The following is a 16,377-nucleotide window of genomic DNA, read 5'->3' on the forward strand; positions in this document are numbered from 1 at the left end:
TGTTCACATTTTGTTCTGTCCCTCCTTTTCCATCCTTTCTTTAATGATTCTGTTCTTTGATATTAGTGTAGCTCTTGTCCCGCAGCAAGTTCGCTGTGGCAAATTGCCATAGACCCAAGGTTTGGTACTCTCTGAGGAGGAGGAGGAGGAGGAGGAGGAGGAGGAGGAGGAGGAGGAGGAGGAGGAGGAAGAAGAAGAAGAAGAAGAAGAAGAAGAAGAAGAAGAAGAAGAAGAAGAAGAAGAAGAAGAAGAAGAAGAAGAAGAGGAAGAGGAGGAGGAGGAGGAGGAGGAGGAGGAGAGGAGGAGGAGGAGGAGGAGGAGACTGTAGGATCCTTGGTGCTCTCTGAGTTTGGGTGTTTTCTTCTGAATGTTTCATGACCCAACTGAGTAACATCATCAGTGCTAGAAGAGAGTAGGGTTTGTGGAGAGGAGGAGGAAGAGGAGGAGCAGGAGGAGGAGGAGAGGAGGAGAACTGTGGGATCCTTCGTGCTCTCTCTCTCTTTCAATTCTCGCAGTTTGGGTGTTTTCTTCCGAAAGTTTCATGACCCAACTGAGTAACATCATCAGTGCTAGAAGGGAGAAAGGTGAGGAGGAGGAGGAGGAGGAGGAGGAGAGGAGGAGGAGGAGGAGGAGGAGGAGGAGGAGGAGGAGGAGGAGGAGGAGGAAGAGAACTGTGGGATCCTTGGTGCTCTCTGAGTTTGGGTGTTTTCTTCTGAATGTTTCATGACCCAACTAAGTAACATCATCAGTGCTAGAAGAGAGTAGGGTTTGTGGAGGAGGAGGAGGAGGAGGAGGAGGAGGAGGAGGAGGAGGAGGAGGAGGATGAGGAGGAGGAGGAGGAGGAGGAGGAGGAGGAGGAGGAGGAGAAGAAGAACTGTGGGATCCTTGGTGCTCTCTGAGTTTGGGTGTTTTCTTCCGAAAGTTTCATGACCCAACTGAGTAACATCATCAGTGCTAGAAGGGAGAAAGGTGTGTAGGGAGGAGGAGGAGGAGGAGGAGGAGAAGGACAACTGTAGTGTCCTTGGTGCTCTCTCTCTCTCTCTCTCTCTCAATTCTCGCAGTTGTGTCACAGTGAGTTAGCCGTGTCACTGTGGAAGATGACTTGTCCATCTTCCTAAGACTGCATTCTCTCAGGCGAATTGGTGGCTGCTATAGTCAATGCTCTAAAGTCTAGAAGTCCCAAAAGGCAACTGGATTTTTTTTTTGGGGGGTGTTGTTTGAAAATGTCTCTCTTCTCATCCAAGATAGTTAGAACTGAGGAAGATTCTTGGCTGAGAAGCAAAAGGTTTTTAAAAGGGGGGGGGGGGGAAGCCAAGAAAGTCCAGTTGCCTTTTGGGGGCAAAAAGCACCTTTGGGACAACCGTGACCTGGAGGATTGAGAATCTCTACAGACATTTAGACTCTAGAAAGGCTGCAGAGAAGAGCCACAAAGACGATTATTTATTTATTATTTATTTTATTTAATTCCATTTATATCCCGCCCTTCTCCAAAGACTCAGGGCAGCTTACAAGCTTAGCAGTAGCCTTCATTCTATGTATATGCCTGCTTATTAGGGCTTTCACACACACCCCAAGAGGCATTATTACAAAGTCAGCTTAATTGCCCCCAACAATCTGGGTCCTCATTTTACCTACCTCGGAAGGATGGAAGGCTGAGTCAACCTTAAGCCTGGTGGGATGCGAACCTGCACTAATTGCAGGCAGCTGGTGTTACTTAAGGAGGCATTAGCCCACTGCTCCACCAAGGACTGGGGGACTGGAGGCTAAAACACAGGAAGGATGGTTGCAGGAACTGGGTATCGTCCAGTCAAAGGAAAAGAAGGACTAAGGATTTTTATTTATTTATTTATTTATTTATTTATTTATTTATTTATTTATTTATTTATTGATTTGATTTGATTTGATTTGATTTGATTTGATTTATATACCGCCCTTCTCCTGAAGGACTCAGGGCAGTGTACAGGGCAATAAAAGAGAGGATGCTCTATGAACTGGCTTGTTTTCTCGCAGACATTTCATTACCCAAACTGGGGGACGTCATCAACGCTAGACAAATCAAATAAACAAAAGGCAACTTGCCCAAGGGGAAAACCTCTTTACCAATATTCTGTTTCTCCACCTTGCAAAGAGCAGACACGCTCGAAAACTAACCCTAACCCTAACCCTAACCCACCCCATTTCAGGAAGAAATTCCACCCGCTACCCCCAACTGACCTTACCTGTCAGGCTTCCAAAAAGAAAGAAAAAATGAAAAAGAAGCTCCTTTGAAGTCTCTTGATCAAAGGGCCCAAGACAAGCATCTCAATCAGAACCGCAAAAACATGGAATTTAACAAACAAACAAAAAACCGCTATGAATAACCTTAGGAATAATTCATGCCCTGCCCTTCAACTCTGGATAGCTTAGCTTCGAACCTCAGCACACTGGAGAGGCTTTAATGAATTTTTTTAAAACAAAAACAAAAACCCGTCAAGTGTCTAGATCAGGGGTCTTCAAACTCGGCCCTTTTATGACTCATGGACTTCAACTCCCAGAATTCCTCAGCCAGGCACACTGGCTGAGGAATTCTGGGAGTTGAAGTCCATGAGTCATAAAAGGGCCAAGTTTGAAGACCCCTGGTCTAGATGTTTTTTTTTTAAGTTTTTTAAAAAAGAGTTGAGGAAGTTACATTTGGAGAAAGTTTAACTGAAACTTTAGCTCACGTGTTTCTTAACCGTGGCGACTTGAAGATGTGCGGACTTCAGTTCCCAGAACCCCCTAGCCAGCCATGCTGACTGGGGGATTCTGGGAGTTGAAGTCCGCACATCTTCAAGTCGCCAAGGTTGAGAAACTCTGGGGCTAGCCCGTTCGTAGGCAACCTTGGCTCTTTTACGACTCGTGGACTTCAACTCCCAGAATTCCGCGACTCATAAAAGAGCCAAGGTTGCCTATAGCTCCAGGAATTAAGTCTATGCACGTAGTCCTCGAATTACGATGATTCGGTTAGTGACCAAACTTGCAACAGCACTGAAGAAAAGTGACTTAACGCCCCGTCTTTGCACTTAACAACGGTTGTGGCATTCCCCACAATCACAGGATCAAAATATTGTCACAACCAGCCTGTATTTGTGACCCTTGCGGTATCCCAGGGTCACGTCATCGCCATTTGCAAACTTCCCAGCTGGCTTCCGATAAGCAAAACCAATGAAGCCGGATTCGCTTAAAGATCTAGTGACCCACTTAACGACTGAAGGAGATTGCTTCCCGACTGCGACAGAAAAGGTTGTAAAATTGGGCGCAACTCCCTTAAGAACCGCTTTGGTTAGCCACGGAAATTCTAGTAGAGGGCTAGCTGTGGTATAAACGTAATCCTCAACTTACAACGGTTTGCTTGGTGATCATTCGAAGTTACGACGGCACTGAAAAAAAAGGGACTTACGGGTGTTTTTCACAATTACGATCCCCGTGATCACGTGATCAAAATTCAGATGCTCGGCAAACCGGGATTTATGACGGCTGCAGTGTCCCGGGGATCCCCTTTCGCGACCTTCTGACAAGCGAAATCTATGGGGAAGCCGGATTCGCTTTACGACCGTGTGACTAATTTAACAGTTGCGGCGATTCACTTCACAACTGTAGCAAGAAAGATCATAAAATGGGGCAAAACTCACAACTACCGCACTTAGCAATGGAAATTTTTGCCATCGGCCGAGGAGTCCCTGCAGTTCATAGGGAAACGCCATGCGGAATGCAGCAAATCCTCAAGAGCAGCAGTCCACAACCTTTGTGGCTTAGTGGCGTGGCTGGGAGGGGAGGGGAACCAGCCGTGCAAGCAGCAGGCCGATGCACATGTGGTTGTGTGCCTGCCCACCGCCACTCACACAAGTCAAGCTGCACGCACCCACATGCTCCAGCCGGCCATTTGTGAGGCCTAATTTCGAACAGGCCACAGCTCGATACTGGGCTGTGGCTCCAGGGGTTGGGGGAGCCCTGCTCAAGAGGCCAGAAAATTGATAAAGTGGGCTCAGAATTTTCAAGAAGTCATTACAATGGATACTTGGGAAAAGATTTGGGTGAGAAATGTAAAAAATTACGCAAGCTCAAAACTTAAGAGAGAACTTTTATAAAATGTTTTATAGGTGGCACTTAGATCCTAAAAAATTAGCAAGTATGTATCCGAACTGCCAGCCTAAATGTTGGAGGTGTGGTGGTGAAGATGCAACGTATTTTCATATATGGTGGACCTGCAAAAAGGTTAAAGCTTTTTGGATTAAAATCTGGTGGAATATGCAAAAGATATTTAAGAAAAGGATAAAGTTTTGTCCGCAGTTGTTTTTACTGGGCATTATTACTGATACTACTGTTGTGGACACTAAGTTGATGTTGAATTTAATTACGGCAGCAAGACTTTTAGTAGGTCAATATTGGAAGAAGGAGGAACTGCCAACTATAGAAGAATGGACTTTAAAAGTTTCCAACCTGGCGGAAATGGCAAAGATTTCAGCGTACTTGAAAGACCATTCGCAACAGAGATATATTGTGGAGTGGAAAAAATGGATTGATTATATTCAGAACAAATATGGGACTAAAAAGTTTCATTTAGCATTTGAATAAGTATTGATGTGATATTTATATTGCTTTTAGTTATTTAATAAGAGTTAAAGTGCGATAGATTTAATAGCTTATTGTTGTTTGCATAAGGTAGATTATGATTGTTTGTATTTTTATACCCTGTATTTAGTTCTGGGAAGTCGGGGAGGGGGGAGGGGGAAGGGAGGGAGGTGTTGGGGAGGGTTGGGGAGAGGGGAGGGGGTTGGGAGGGTTTTTGTTTGTTAAAAAATGTATTGTAAAACTTTTCAATAAAAAAAGAGGCCAGAAAACATCTCCTGATAATCAGTCTTTGGCTAACAGCTCTGTTGCTAAATTCAGGGAGAGAATCTCCTTACCTGACAATGAGGGTGGGAATTCGAACAGCCCATCATGGCTCCCTTGTTCTCAAAGATCTGTAAACCAAAAACAAGGAGACAAGGAGACACACAAACAAAAAAACCAACAGGATTGTTTGTCTTACACCACGGGTCTTCCAACTTGCCAGCGTTAAGACTTGTGGACTTCAGCTCCCAGAACTCCTCAACCAAATTTAAACTTGTGGACTTCAGCTCCCAGAATCCCTCAGCCTGAAACTTTAAGACTTGTGGACTTCAACTCCCAGAATCCCTCAGCCTGAAAAGACTTGTGGACTTCAACTCCCAGAATCCCACAGCCTGAAACTTTAAGACTTGTAGACTTCAATTCCCAGAATCCCTCAGCTTGAAACTTTAAGACTTGTGGACTTCAACTCCCAGAACTCCCAGGCTGGCTGTGGAATTCTGGGAGTTGAAGTCCACAAGTCTTACAGGTTGCCAAGGTGGGAGACCCCTGGTGAACACTGCAGAAGTCAAGAAGTGTTTGCAACCCCTTTTTTCACCTCATGCATTTGAGTCAAAGGTCTCAGCTTTTGTGAAGTCAACTCTCTTCATCACATGAGTGGCTAGACCAGGGGTAGGCCACCTTGGCTCTTTTATGACTCATGGACTTCAACTCCCAGAATTCCTAAGCATGGAAACCTTTTCCTTTCCTCTCAGCATGGCTGGCTCAGGAATTGAGTTGAAGTCCACGAGTCATAAAAGAGCCAAGGTTGCCTAACACTGGGCTAGACCAAAGTTTCTCTCTATATTTAACTGCATTAAGATTGGTTGTTTTTTCCTTATACAGTCATATGTGAATTTGGGGGGCAGTGACCATCTCTGTTTCTTAATCGAAGACCCAGTGCTTTCCAAAGACTTTTCCACGGTGAAGTGGCCAGCATGACACCACGCTGCAATGCAGAGCGTGTGGCCAAACACAGAACGCTGTTACCTTCCCACCGATATGGTACCTATTGGATCTACTCACATTTGCATGCTTTCGAACTGGTGGGCAGGAGCTGGAGCGAGGAACGGCGGCTCACCCCTTTGCACGGAGCTCAGTCTATCAGCTTTGCAGCTGACAAACTCAGCATCCTTACCAGCTAAGCCATTGTGTCCCCTTGCATTAACAGCATCAAAATTTAAAATAAAAGCAGAAATTAAAAATAGTGAGAAAGTGAGGCAAGGAAAGAAAAGGAAGAGAGAAGTGCAGGGTAAGGGAAAGAAGGAGGGAGAGGGAGAGGGAGAGGGAGAGGGAGGGGGAGGGGGAGGGGGAGGAAGGAAGGAAGGAAGGGGAAAAAGGGAAAGAAAAAGAAAGAAAAAGAAAAGGACGAAGAGAGAGAGAGGAAGGAAGGAAGGAAGGAAGGAAGGAAGGAAGGAAGGAAGGAAGGAAGGAAGGAAGGAAAAGGAAAAAGGGAAAGGAAGAAAAAGAAAAAAAGAAAAAAAGAAAAAAAGAAAAAAAGAAAAAAGAAAAGGACGGAGAGAAAGAAAGAAAGAAAGAAAGAAAGAAAGAAAGAAAGAAAGAAAGGAAGGAAGGAAGGAAGGAAGGAAGGAAGGAAGGAAGGAAGGAAGGAAGGAAGAAAGAAAGAAAGAAAGAAAGAAAGAAAGAAAGAAAGAAAGAAAGAAAGAAAGAAAGAAAGAAAGAAAGAGAGAGAGGAAGGGAGGGAGGGAGGGAGGGAGGGAGGGAGGGAGGGAGGGAGGGAGGGAGAACGGAAGGAAGGATTTTCAACTTTCTTCAGCATAGTAAAATAAAGTTCATAAAATTGCAGCCTAGACTTTTGTCTTTGGCAGGAATATACGTGCCATTTCTATAACAACAAATTTATCTAAGCAGCAAATCCCAAAGTCAAAATTTCACTTTCTTTTCTATCTAGAGCACAAGCAGTTAGAAGCAGTTTCCAGGCAGACCCGAAACTCGATGTGTTCTTTTCTTGGATTAAAGCAGTTAAATTTGGCCATCTCTGAAAGTTCTGTCAATCTTTCAAACCATTCCTCCGTTGTGGGAAGCTGGACCAGTGTTTCGCAACCTCAGACACTTCAACTGCCAGAATTCCCCAGCCAGCCAGCGTGCTGAGGTTGTGAAAAGCACTGGACCACACTGATGTAGGGTTTAAACTAGGCAAGGTAGAGGAAACGCTGGACCATGCTTCCTTGCCGAGATGCTCACCTGCACCCAGGTGTAAGAGGCACCCAACTCGACTGCTATCTCTGCCCACTTGTCGATCACCCTGCGGATCTCAGCAAGCGACATCAGCGGCAGAGTCAGGTCAGTCCAGGGATGGAAGCACATGACTTTGCTGGGGAGAAGAGAGGAAGGAAGGAACCAAATGGGTTCAGGCAAGGACAGAAAGCCTTTCCTGAATATCACAGAAGGAGAGAGATGTAAAGGTAAAGGTTCCCCCGCACATGCGTGCTAGTTGTTTCTGACTCTAGGGGCCGGTGCTCATCTCCATTTCAAAGCCAAAGAGCCAGCGCTTGTCCGAGGACGTCTCCGTGGTCATGTGGCCGGCATGACTGGACGCCAAAGGCACCTGGAACGCTGTTACCTTCCCACCGTAGGGGACCCTATTTTTCTACTTGCATTTTTACATGCTTTCGAACTGCTAGGTTGGCAGAAGCTGGGACGAGTAACAGGCGCTCACTCTGCTACGCGGCACTCGGGATTCGACCCGCCAAACTGCCGACCATCTGATCGACAAGCTCAGCGTCCTAACCCACTGAGCCACCGCGTCCCTTAGGAGAGAGATGACCCACATCCTAAAAAAAGAGAAAGGTTTAAGCAGAAAAAGGAGCACCAATCCATCCCCAGGCTATTTGGTTCCTGTGGGGTCCTTGGTGCTCTTTTGAGCTTGGTTGTCTTCTTGCAGACATTTCATTGCCCAACTATGGTAGGTAAAATCATTTAGTGCTAGAAAGGAGAGGAGGAGGAGGAGGAGGAGGAGGAGGAGGAGGAGGAGGAGGAGGAGGAGGAGACGGAGGAGGAGGAGGAGTCCTTGGTGTTCTCTGAGCTTGGTTGTTTTGTTACAGACGTTTCATGACCCAACTAGGTAATATCATAAGTTCTAGACAGGAGTGGGGTGTGTTAGGAGGAGGAGGAAGAGGATGAGTCATCCTTGGTGGTGTCTGAGCTTCATTGTTTTCTTGCAGACATTTCATGACCCAACTAGGTAACCACCTCAGTGCCAGAAGGTAGTGGAGAGGAGGAGGAGGAGGAGGAGGAGGAGCAGGAGGAGGAGGACTGTAGGGTCCTTGATGCTGGCTCAGGAACTCTAGGAGCTGAAATCCACAAGTCGTGAAAGGGGCCCTAGTTGCCCACCCTTGCTCTAGTCTAGAGAAATGGTCTTCTCTCCTTTGAAAAATGAAAGCCAAGCCATAAAGTACAAGATTACTAAGAACTCCAGAAAGGAAAACAATTTCTCCGAGGAGCGGGAACATGTTAGCAAGACGGAAACACAGAAGGAACCTGTGCCAATCTGTTGACCTTGAAGTCCTCAGTACGTTTTACAGAAACTGCTAGGGCAATCTATTTCTTTTTTATTAAGATAATAACTCTTTGTGGAAGAAAAAGACAAGAGATGGATAGGGAAGGAACTTGAGGCTTACCAATTAGGTAAATTCATGATTGTGCCCTCCCGACCTTCGCTCCTTTCGCCCCGACCTAAAAACTTGGTTATTTGAGCTTGCCGGCCTGGACTGAGAGTTTAGGATTTTAAATTTTTAGAATGTGATTTACTTGTTGGGGCTAATTTAATTTATTTTTAACCTTGTATATTGTGTTTTAACTGCTCTGTACACCGCCCCGAGTCCTTCGGGAGAAGGGCGGTATATAAATCCAATAAAATAAAATAAATAAATAAAATATTACTCATGCATACATAGGATTGTCACTTTCCCTTCCTTTCCTAAAACATATACAGGTAGTCCTGACTTACTACCTCCATTAGGGCCCACATTTCGGTTGCTATGTGAGACGGTTCAATGGGTTTTGCCCCATTTTACAACCTTTCTTGCCACCGTTGTTAAATGAATCGCCGGAGTTGTTAACACAGTTGTTAAGTGAATCTGGCTTCCCCATTCTGACTTTGCATGTCACAAGGTCGCAAAAGGGGATCACGTGACCCCGGGACACTGCGACTGTCATAAATCCGAGTCAGTTGCCAAGTGGCCAAATTATGACCAGGTGAGCCTGAGGGATGCTGCAATGGTCGTCAAGTGTGAAAAATGGTCACAAGACACCTTCTGCAGTGCAGCTGCAATGTTGGTCACTACATGAATAATTGTTAAGTCGAGGACTTCCTCTATTTGGGATTGGGCTCCTGCGTTTGATTCCCCAGTTGCAATCAGGAACCAACAGCCGAAAGCTTTTCCCATCCCACCGTGTGGTTAGTGAGACATAGCTCAGAAGAACAAGGTGCACGCTAGACTTACCACACGCCTCGAGCTGACGCTGAACGGAACAAGGGATGGTCGTCAGGCTCTGCAGGAGAAGAAAATTCATCAGCTGGAAAGGATCCAGGTGGCCCCGAGGGCACAGATAAACCTCCCAGTGGCCTCAACAACTCCCAGAGAGAGCACTAACGACCAGATGACTGTGAGGAATATAAATCCTCCTATCCTCCACCAGTCAGTCAGAACTGAAGAAGCTTCTTGGATGAGTGTCTATGGCGATTCTCCGTCATCCAGGTCATGGCTGTCCCAAAGGTGCCTTTTCAGGAGGCCACTGGACTTTCTTGTTTTTCTTTGAAGACGTTTCGCTTCTCATCCAAGAAGCTTCTTCAGCTCTGACTGGATGGTGGGGGAATGGAAGGATTTATACTCCTTGCAGACAGCTGATCCTTTGCCTTCTTTCGGAGAGTCATTGAAGCCATTTGGAGGTTTGTGTGTGTCTTCGGGGTCACCTGAGTGGTGCAAATAGGTGTGGAACCTTCTTGGCTGCAGGATGTTTTCTGCCCTGTGTCCTGTCACTGTTGAAGGTTGTTGGGATGAGTCTGTGTTGTCTGCATCTTTAACCGAAGCCTAAATGGCTCCTGTAGTCTGCAATGTTTTCTGGAAACCCGCAACTTTCATTTGCGCTTCAGTTTGAGATGTGCTTGTCTTCAACACTGAAGGGACCCAGGGCAGAAAACAACCTACAGCCATTTGCACCACTCAGGTGACCCTGAGGACACAGGTAAACCTCCAAGTGGCCTCAACGACTTTCTAAAAGGATGCAAATGACCAGCTGTCTGCAAGGAATGTAAATCCTTCCATTCCCCACCGTCTAGTTGTCAACTTTAGAATGAGTGTGGTTGCGGCCATCTTTCTTTTTCCTTCTCCTTCCTAGTTAGCCACATAGCACAGAGGTGGGATTTCTTAACTTTGCATTGGGGAATTGTTATGCATCTCTTCAGACTTGGTTTAATGTCGTGGTTCCGATCGACAGAGACAAATAAAGCAGAACTCCAAGGCTTGCAAATTCCTCTGGTTGCAGCCATCTCTCTTTTCCTTCTCATTCCTAGTTGCCACATAGCACGGAGAGAGGGTTTGGCCAGGTGTTTCTCTAGACCAGACATGTCAAATTTGCGACGTCACATGACGTCGCGCGACGTATCAGAGCTTTTTCCCCATTGCTGGCAATGGGGTGGGCGCAGTTTCATCGTGACGCATCCGGCTGGCAGTTTGACACCCCTGCTCTAGATGAAACAGACTTTCTTGTTCTGTCCCAGCCTACGTCCTTGTTATGCTGACACAAGGAGAAATCCCTCTTCCAAAAAGCAGGCAGGAACCGCAAGAAAAACCAATCCCTTTTATTATTCACAGACCTGAGTCAATGTCCAAGGCAAACAAACAGTTGCCTTCAGCAACCAGCACCTCCCACACCTTCCCTTTTATTATTCAGCCAAGGGGTGGCTTCCTAATGCCTTCTCCTTTGCTTTTGGAGCTGCCCCACTGCATTCCTCTGTCCTACTCACTTCTCTTGCCTGTGCTTTTGTGCATCCAGGATTTGTCCCAACTATTCTTCATCACTCTCCAACTCAGTCTCCCAGCACAGCTGTGTCTCAGCCTGAGCGCGAGTAGAGGGGCCAAGCTCCTCATCCGACTGTAAGTCTGGGAGCTCCTCGGAGCCTTCCTCTGACTCTGATGTCACTCCAGGCCCCTCCTCCTCCTCCTCTGATTCCTCAAGACTCAGCTGCCGGATCCACTGGCTGGCGAGGAATCACATCATTTCTCTCTCGGACTTTCTGTCATGGGAACCAAGGTCATCGGCTGCTCCCGAAACTGCAGGCTGGGCGTTTCATGAAAAGCCCGCCAACAAGCTGAGTGGGGAAACGTAGTTTCTTGCATAGTTTTGGGGTGGGTGGGTGGGATTTCTTAACTTTGTATTGGGGAATTGTTAGGCAACTCTTCAGACTTGGTTTCACTTTTGAAGTACCAATACTCTGTTCAATAAACATGTTCTTTGAGGAATCTGCAAGCCTTGGAGTTCTGCTTTCTTTGTCTCTGTCGATCGGAACCCTGACATTAGTCAGAGCTGAAGAAGCTTCTTGGATGAGAAGTGAAGAGAAATGTCTTCAAAGAAAAACAAGAACGTCCAATCACCTTTTGAAAGAAAGCACCTTTGGGACAACCACATGACCTGGATGACTAAGCATCTCCACAGACATCGGCAAGAAACAGATGTTTATTATTAAGAAAATGCAAATGTTTGAAGCTGATTAGCTCTAAATCTCACCCTTAAATATCCTACAAAGCAGCTTGGGATTCCCAGCTGAAAGACTGGCTGCTCTGATGTACATTTCAGACAATGAAAGAAAGAAATAAGTTACAGGTTAGTTCTCAACCTACAACCATCCATTTAGTGTCGGTCCAAAGTTACAGCAGCTTTTTAAAAAGTGACTTACGACCCAGTCCACGCAGTTGTGACTATTGCCCTAATCTCATGGTCACATGATCAAAAACCCAGCACCTGGCAACAGGCATGCATTTAATGACAGTTGCAACATCCCAGGCCATGTGATTTGCTTCTAACAGAAACTGGGAGAAAAAGGCTTGGGTTAATGACTGAGCAATTCACATTAACAACTACAGTGGTTCCCTGAGCAATGGTGGCAAAAAAAAGGAAATAAAATCAGGAATCACTCACTTAACGATCGACTTGTTTGCACAAATGACCACGCTCACAGCAGATGAGAACCTGCATCAGAATAAGACCCGACTGCCCATTTGGCCAGGAACCTTTTTTATTCATAGTCTCCTGCCTTGAGTCCTAAGTCAACTTTTTTCAATGCTGTTGTAATTTTGAACAATCACTAAACAAACAATTGTAAATCGAGCTCTCTCTCTCTCTCTTTCTCTCTCTCACACACACACACACGCACATATTTAAAGTAGCTATGTAAATAGGATTAATAAAATCATTTAAGTTTTTTGTTCAGTCTCATTCCAAAGTACAATTTCCCTGTAGCTTCTGAAGGACAAAGAGATATGCAGCCCTGGGACCACCAAGCCTCCATTCTTGGCTTACTCAAGATGAAAGGAACTCTTACCAGGATCTGGAGCATCTGGCTGCAAGGCGGGAAAATCATTGTCAAAGACAAATGTGCTCTCGTAGTGGGGATTTACCTGCATGAAATAAACAGAGACACCAAGATATTGTATAACTGTATAACAAGTTATCCGTTTCCAGGATTTTTTTTTCTCATTGGATAAGATCAAGATCTCACAGATAGTCCTCGACTTACAACAGTTCAGTGAGCATTCAAAGTTACAATAGAATTGCAAAAAAGTGACCGATGACCGTTTTTCACACTTACGACCCTTTGCAGTGTCCCAGGGTCACGTGATCCCCTTTTGCGACCTTTTGACAAGCAATGTCAGCGAGAGAGCCAGATTCCCCTTAACAACTGGGTCACTAACTTAACAACTGCACTGATTCGCTTAACAACTGTGGTGAGAAAGTTCATCAAATGGGGCAAAACTCACTTAACAAATGTCTCACTTAGCAACAGAAACTTTGCACTCAGTTGTGGTTGTTAAAAGTCGAGGACTACCTGTATTTTCATTCTGCTGAAAGAAATCTGTTAAGGACAAAAGAGAGGCAACATATTCACATCCGAGGAAGCCACTATGGGGAACGGGGGGGGGGGAGCTAAACTTATCATAAAATCCAAGGAGAATTCATGCTCGCTTTTTTTTAAAATCCCATTTATATTATTATTGCTATTAATCCCATTTATATCCTGCCTTTCTCCAAAGACTCAGGGTGGCTTACAATTTAAAGCACAAATCAATGTGCGTAGCAATAGCCTTCATTCTATGTATATGCCTGCTTATTAGGGCTTTCACGCCCCCCCCCAAGCGGCATTATTACAAAGTCAGCTTATTGCCCCCAACAATCTGGGTCCTCATTTTACCTACCTGGGAAGGATGGAAGGCGGAGTCAACCTTGAGCCTGGTGGGACTCGAACCTGCACTAATTGCAGGCAGCTGGTGTTACTTAAGGAGGCATTAGCCCACTGCTCCACTTTTGACTGCAGTATGGCATTTTGGGGGGAGAATGTGCAGGAAGTTGTTCCGAAGAGTTGCTCAGAGAACGTAGTAGAGCCCAGAATGACACAAGTGAGACAGAAGAATTAGGGGGGGTCGCATCCAGCTAAATCCCTCTGAGAAACTTATTTTTGTTCTTGGCTGTCTTGCCCTACTGACTTCTGGATTTCTAGTCATGAGGCCAGGCCACAATTGCTCAGCTGACACTGAGAACATAAAAAACAATGTTGGAAGGGACCTCTGAGGCCTTCTAGTCCAACCCCATTTGAGCAGAGATCCTATTTCATTATAGACAAAATGGCTGCCCAGTCTAAAAGGCTCTAATGATGGAGCAGCCACAACTTCTGGAGGCAGGTTGTTCCACCAGTTAATTGTTCTGTCAGGAAATTTCTCCTTAGTTCCAGGTTGCTTCTCTCCTTGGTTAGTTTCCATCCATTGCTGCTTGTTCCGCCTTCAGGTGCTTTAGAGCAGGGGTCTTCAAACTTGGCCCTTTTGTGACTTGTGGACTTCAACTCCCAGAATTCCTCAGCCAGGCATGCTAGCTGAGGAATTCTGGGAGTTGAAGTCCATGAGTCATAAAAGGGCCGAGTTTGAAGACACCTGCTTTAGAGAATAGGTTGACTCCCTCTTGTTTGCAGCAACCCCTCAAATATTGGAACACGGCTGTCATGTTATCCTTCTTACCTGATGGTGCTTTTTTTCATTAAACTAGACATACCCAATTCCTGTAAGCATTCTTTGTATGTTTTAGACTCCAGCCTCCTAATCTTCTGAGTTTCAATGGGACAACGTCTCTCTCATTCCAACCCCGCCTTTGAAAAACACCACCATGTATGCCGGCATCGTCAAGATCATACAGATTTATATATTTTATATTTATTTGATTTATATACCGCCCTTCTCCCGAAGGACTCAGGGCGGTGTACAGGGCAATAAATATCAAAAATACAAGGTACAAAAGTTAAAAAAAAATAATTATGCCCAATGCAATAGATAATTAAAATCAATATTAAAACCCCAAACCCATCAGACCAGGCCGGCTTGTTCGAATAAATAAGTTTTCAGATCACGGCGCAAGGAGCGAAGGTCGGGAGCCATCCGGAGCTCAACCGGTAAGTGGTTCCAAAGGTCTGGCGCGCCCACAGATGTGGTTGAAGTGCTGGCTTAGAAACCAGAAGCCTGTGAGTTGTAGTCCCACCTTAAGCATGAAAGTTGGCTGGGTGACTTTGGACCAGTCACCAGGAGATGGTGACTTCTAGTCCCAGCTAACGCAGGGAAGCAGCTGGATGACCATGGGCCAATCACTCTCTCGCAGCCCAGCCCACCTCTCAGGGTGAAAGTTGTGGGGCAAATAGGAGGAGGAAAGATTAGTGAACTATTGGGCTAGACTAGAAGACCTCCAAAGTCCCTTCCAGTCTTATAATTCCATGATTCTACTTGATCTGTTCACCACCTACAGTTTATTTATAAAATAATAAATACGGGACAAAATCTACCTAACAAATAAAATAATAAGGTAAAATACAAGCTCCGAAATCCTTCAGGGGGGCATCCTTCAGATGCCAGGATTACGTCCTCCAAGGAAAGAAGCCTCAGAAGGAGAAAGGGCCAAGCCAACGCCGGACACAAAATGGATTGTTGGGGGGAGGAAGAAGCAGAGATCTGGACCCCAGGATTCCCACTGTCGTGCCCTGCCCTGCCCCCAGGCTGCCCACCTGTCCAATCGCTCGCGTGGCCCCTGGACACAAGGGGTTGGACGGGTCGTGGCGTGGGGGCTCCTCCACGGGGGGCTTCTCCACCTGCCCTTGCCAGGGGCGCCGCATGCGGTGGGCAGAGACCAGCACCCAGTCCTCCCGCAGTGGGTTGTAGCGCAGGTGCTGGTGCTCTGGGGAAATAGAGGCGGGTGGTTAGGCTGGAAAGGGTCCCACTAGGTGACCAAGGGCCACGTGGGGGGGGCACACCCCCACCCCAGCAACAGGGCCCACCTGTACAGAACAGCCCTGCCTCCAGCAACTAGCCCCCTCCCAGCAATAAGCCCCCATCAGCTTAGAATAACCACTCCCCCCCAGCAACAGATCCCACCTATCCAGAATAGCCCTGCCCCCAGTAAGACCCCACCCCTCTGGCCTAGCCCCTCCTCCACAGCAATAAGCCCCGCCCCTCCAGAATAGCCCTGAACACCCAGTATGGTCTCACCCCTCTGGGCTAGCCCCTCCTCCACAGCAATAAGCCCCGCCCCTCCAGAATAGCCCTGCACACCCAGTAGGGTCTCACCCCTCTGGCCTAGCCCCTCCTCCACAGCAATAAGCCCCGCCCCTCCAGAATAGCCCTGCACACCCAGTAGGGCAGGGGTCTTCAAACTTGGCCCTTTTATGACTTGTGGACTTCAACTCCCAGAATCCCTTAGCCAGTCACACTGGCTAAGGAATTCTGGGAGTTGAAGTCCACAAGTCGTAAAAGGACCAAGTTTGAAGACCCCTGCAGTAGGGTCTCACCCCTCTGGGCTAGCCCCTCCTGCCCAGCAACAGGGCCCGTCCATTGAAAAAAACCCCCACGAGAAAGCCCCTCCCTTCCCCGGCAAGCCCCGCCTCCCCAGTCTTCTCCTCCTCCTCCTCCTCCTCCTCCTCCCCCTATCAAGAGGGAGCAACTCCCTCGCCCGCTCGGTTTAGATAGCGCGCCCCCCGCCCCACCCCAGTTGCCCCGCGGGGGGGGGGGTAGGGGCGCGGCGTTGGTACCGCCGGGCTGGAACTTGGCAGCCGCCTCCATGCCTTCTTCCGCCTTCCCGCGATCACGTGACTGGAGCCACGTGATCTTGCGAGGGCGGGTGGGGTGAGACTGAGGCAAGGCGGCGATTGGCGGCCTGGCCTGAAAGAACCAGCGCGGAGGGGCGGAGCCGAGCGTGGCCGGCGCGGTCGCTCATTGGCTC

General features: G+C 47.0%; 1 protein-coding gene and 1 long non-coding RNA gene across 2 annotated transcripts in view; both read right to left on the reverse strand.

Moving 5' to 3' along the window:
• The window catches only part of LOC310634684 (galactose-1-phosphate uridylyltransferase-like), a gene marked incomplete at its 3' end in the record, with an annotated part of 16,629 nt that extends 397 nt beyond the window's left edge, over positions 1-16,232 (reverse strand). The window contains exons 1-6 of the mRNA XM_083353218.1: positions 16,187-16,232; positions 15,167-15,336; positions 12,452-12,527; positions 9,354-9,402; positions 7,093-7,222; positions 4,926-4,982 (exon numbers count right to left, since the gene is read on the reverse strand). Of these exons, the coding sequence (XP_083209344.1) occupies positions 4,926-4,982; positions 7,093-7,222; positions 9,354-9,402; positions 12,452-12,527; positions 15,167-15,336; positions 16,187-16,217 (513 nt within the window). The 5' untranslated portion in view covers positions 16,218-16,232. The remainder of the gene's footprint in view (positions 1-4,925; positions 4,983-7,092; positions 7,223-9,353; positions 9,403-12,451; positions 12,528-15,166; positions 15,337-16,186) is intronic.
• Positions 1-16,377, reverse strand: part of LOC310635708 — a 172,240-nt gene that overhangs the window by 152,449 nt on the left and 3,414 nt on the right. The gene's annotated exons all lie outside the window — the stretch shown is intronic.

Source organism: Vipera ursinii (genome assembly GCF_947247035.1).
Source record: "Vipera ursinii genome assembly, chromosome: 2".
In the NCBI taxonomy this organism is placed as follows: domain Eukaryota; kingdom Metazoa; phylum Chordata; class Lepidosauria; order Squamata; family Viperidae; genus Vipera; species Vipera ursinii.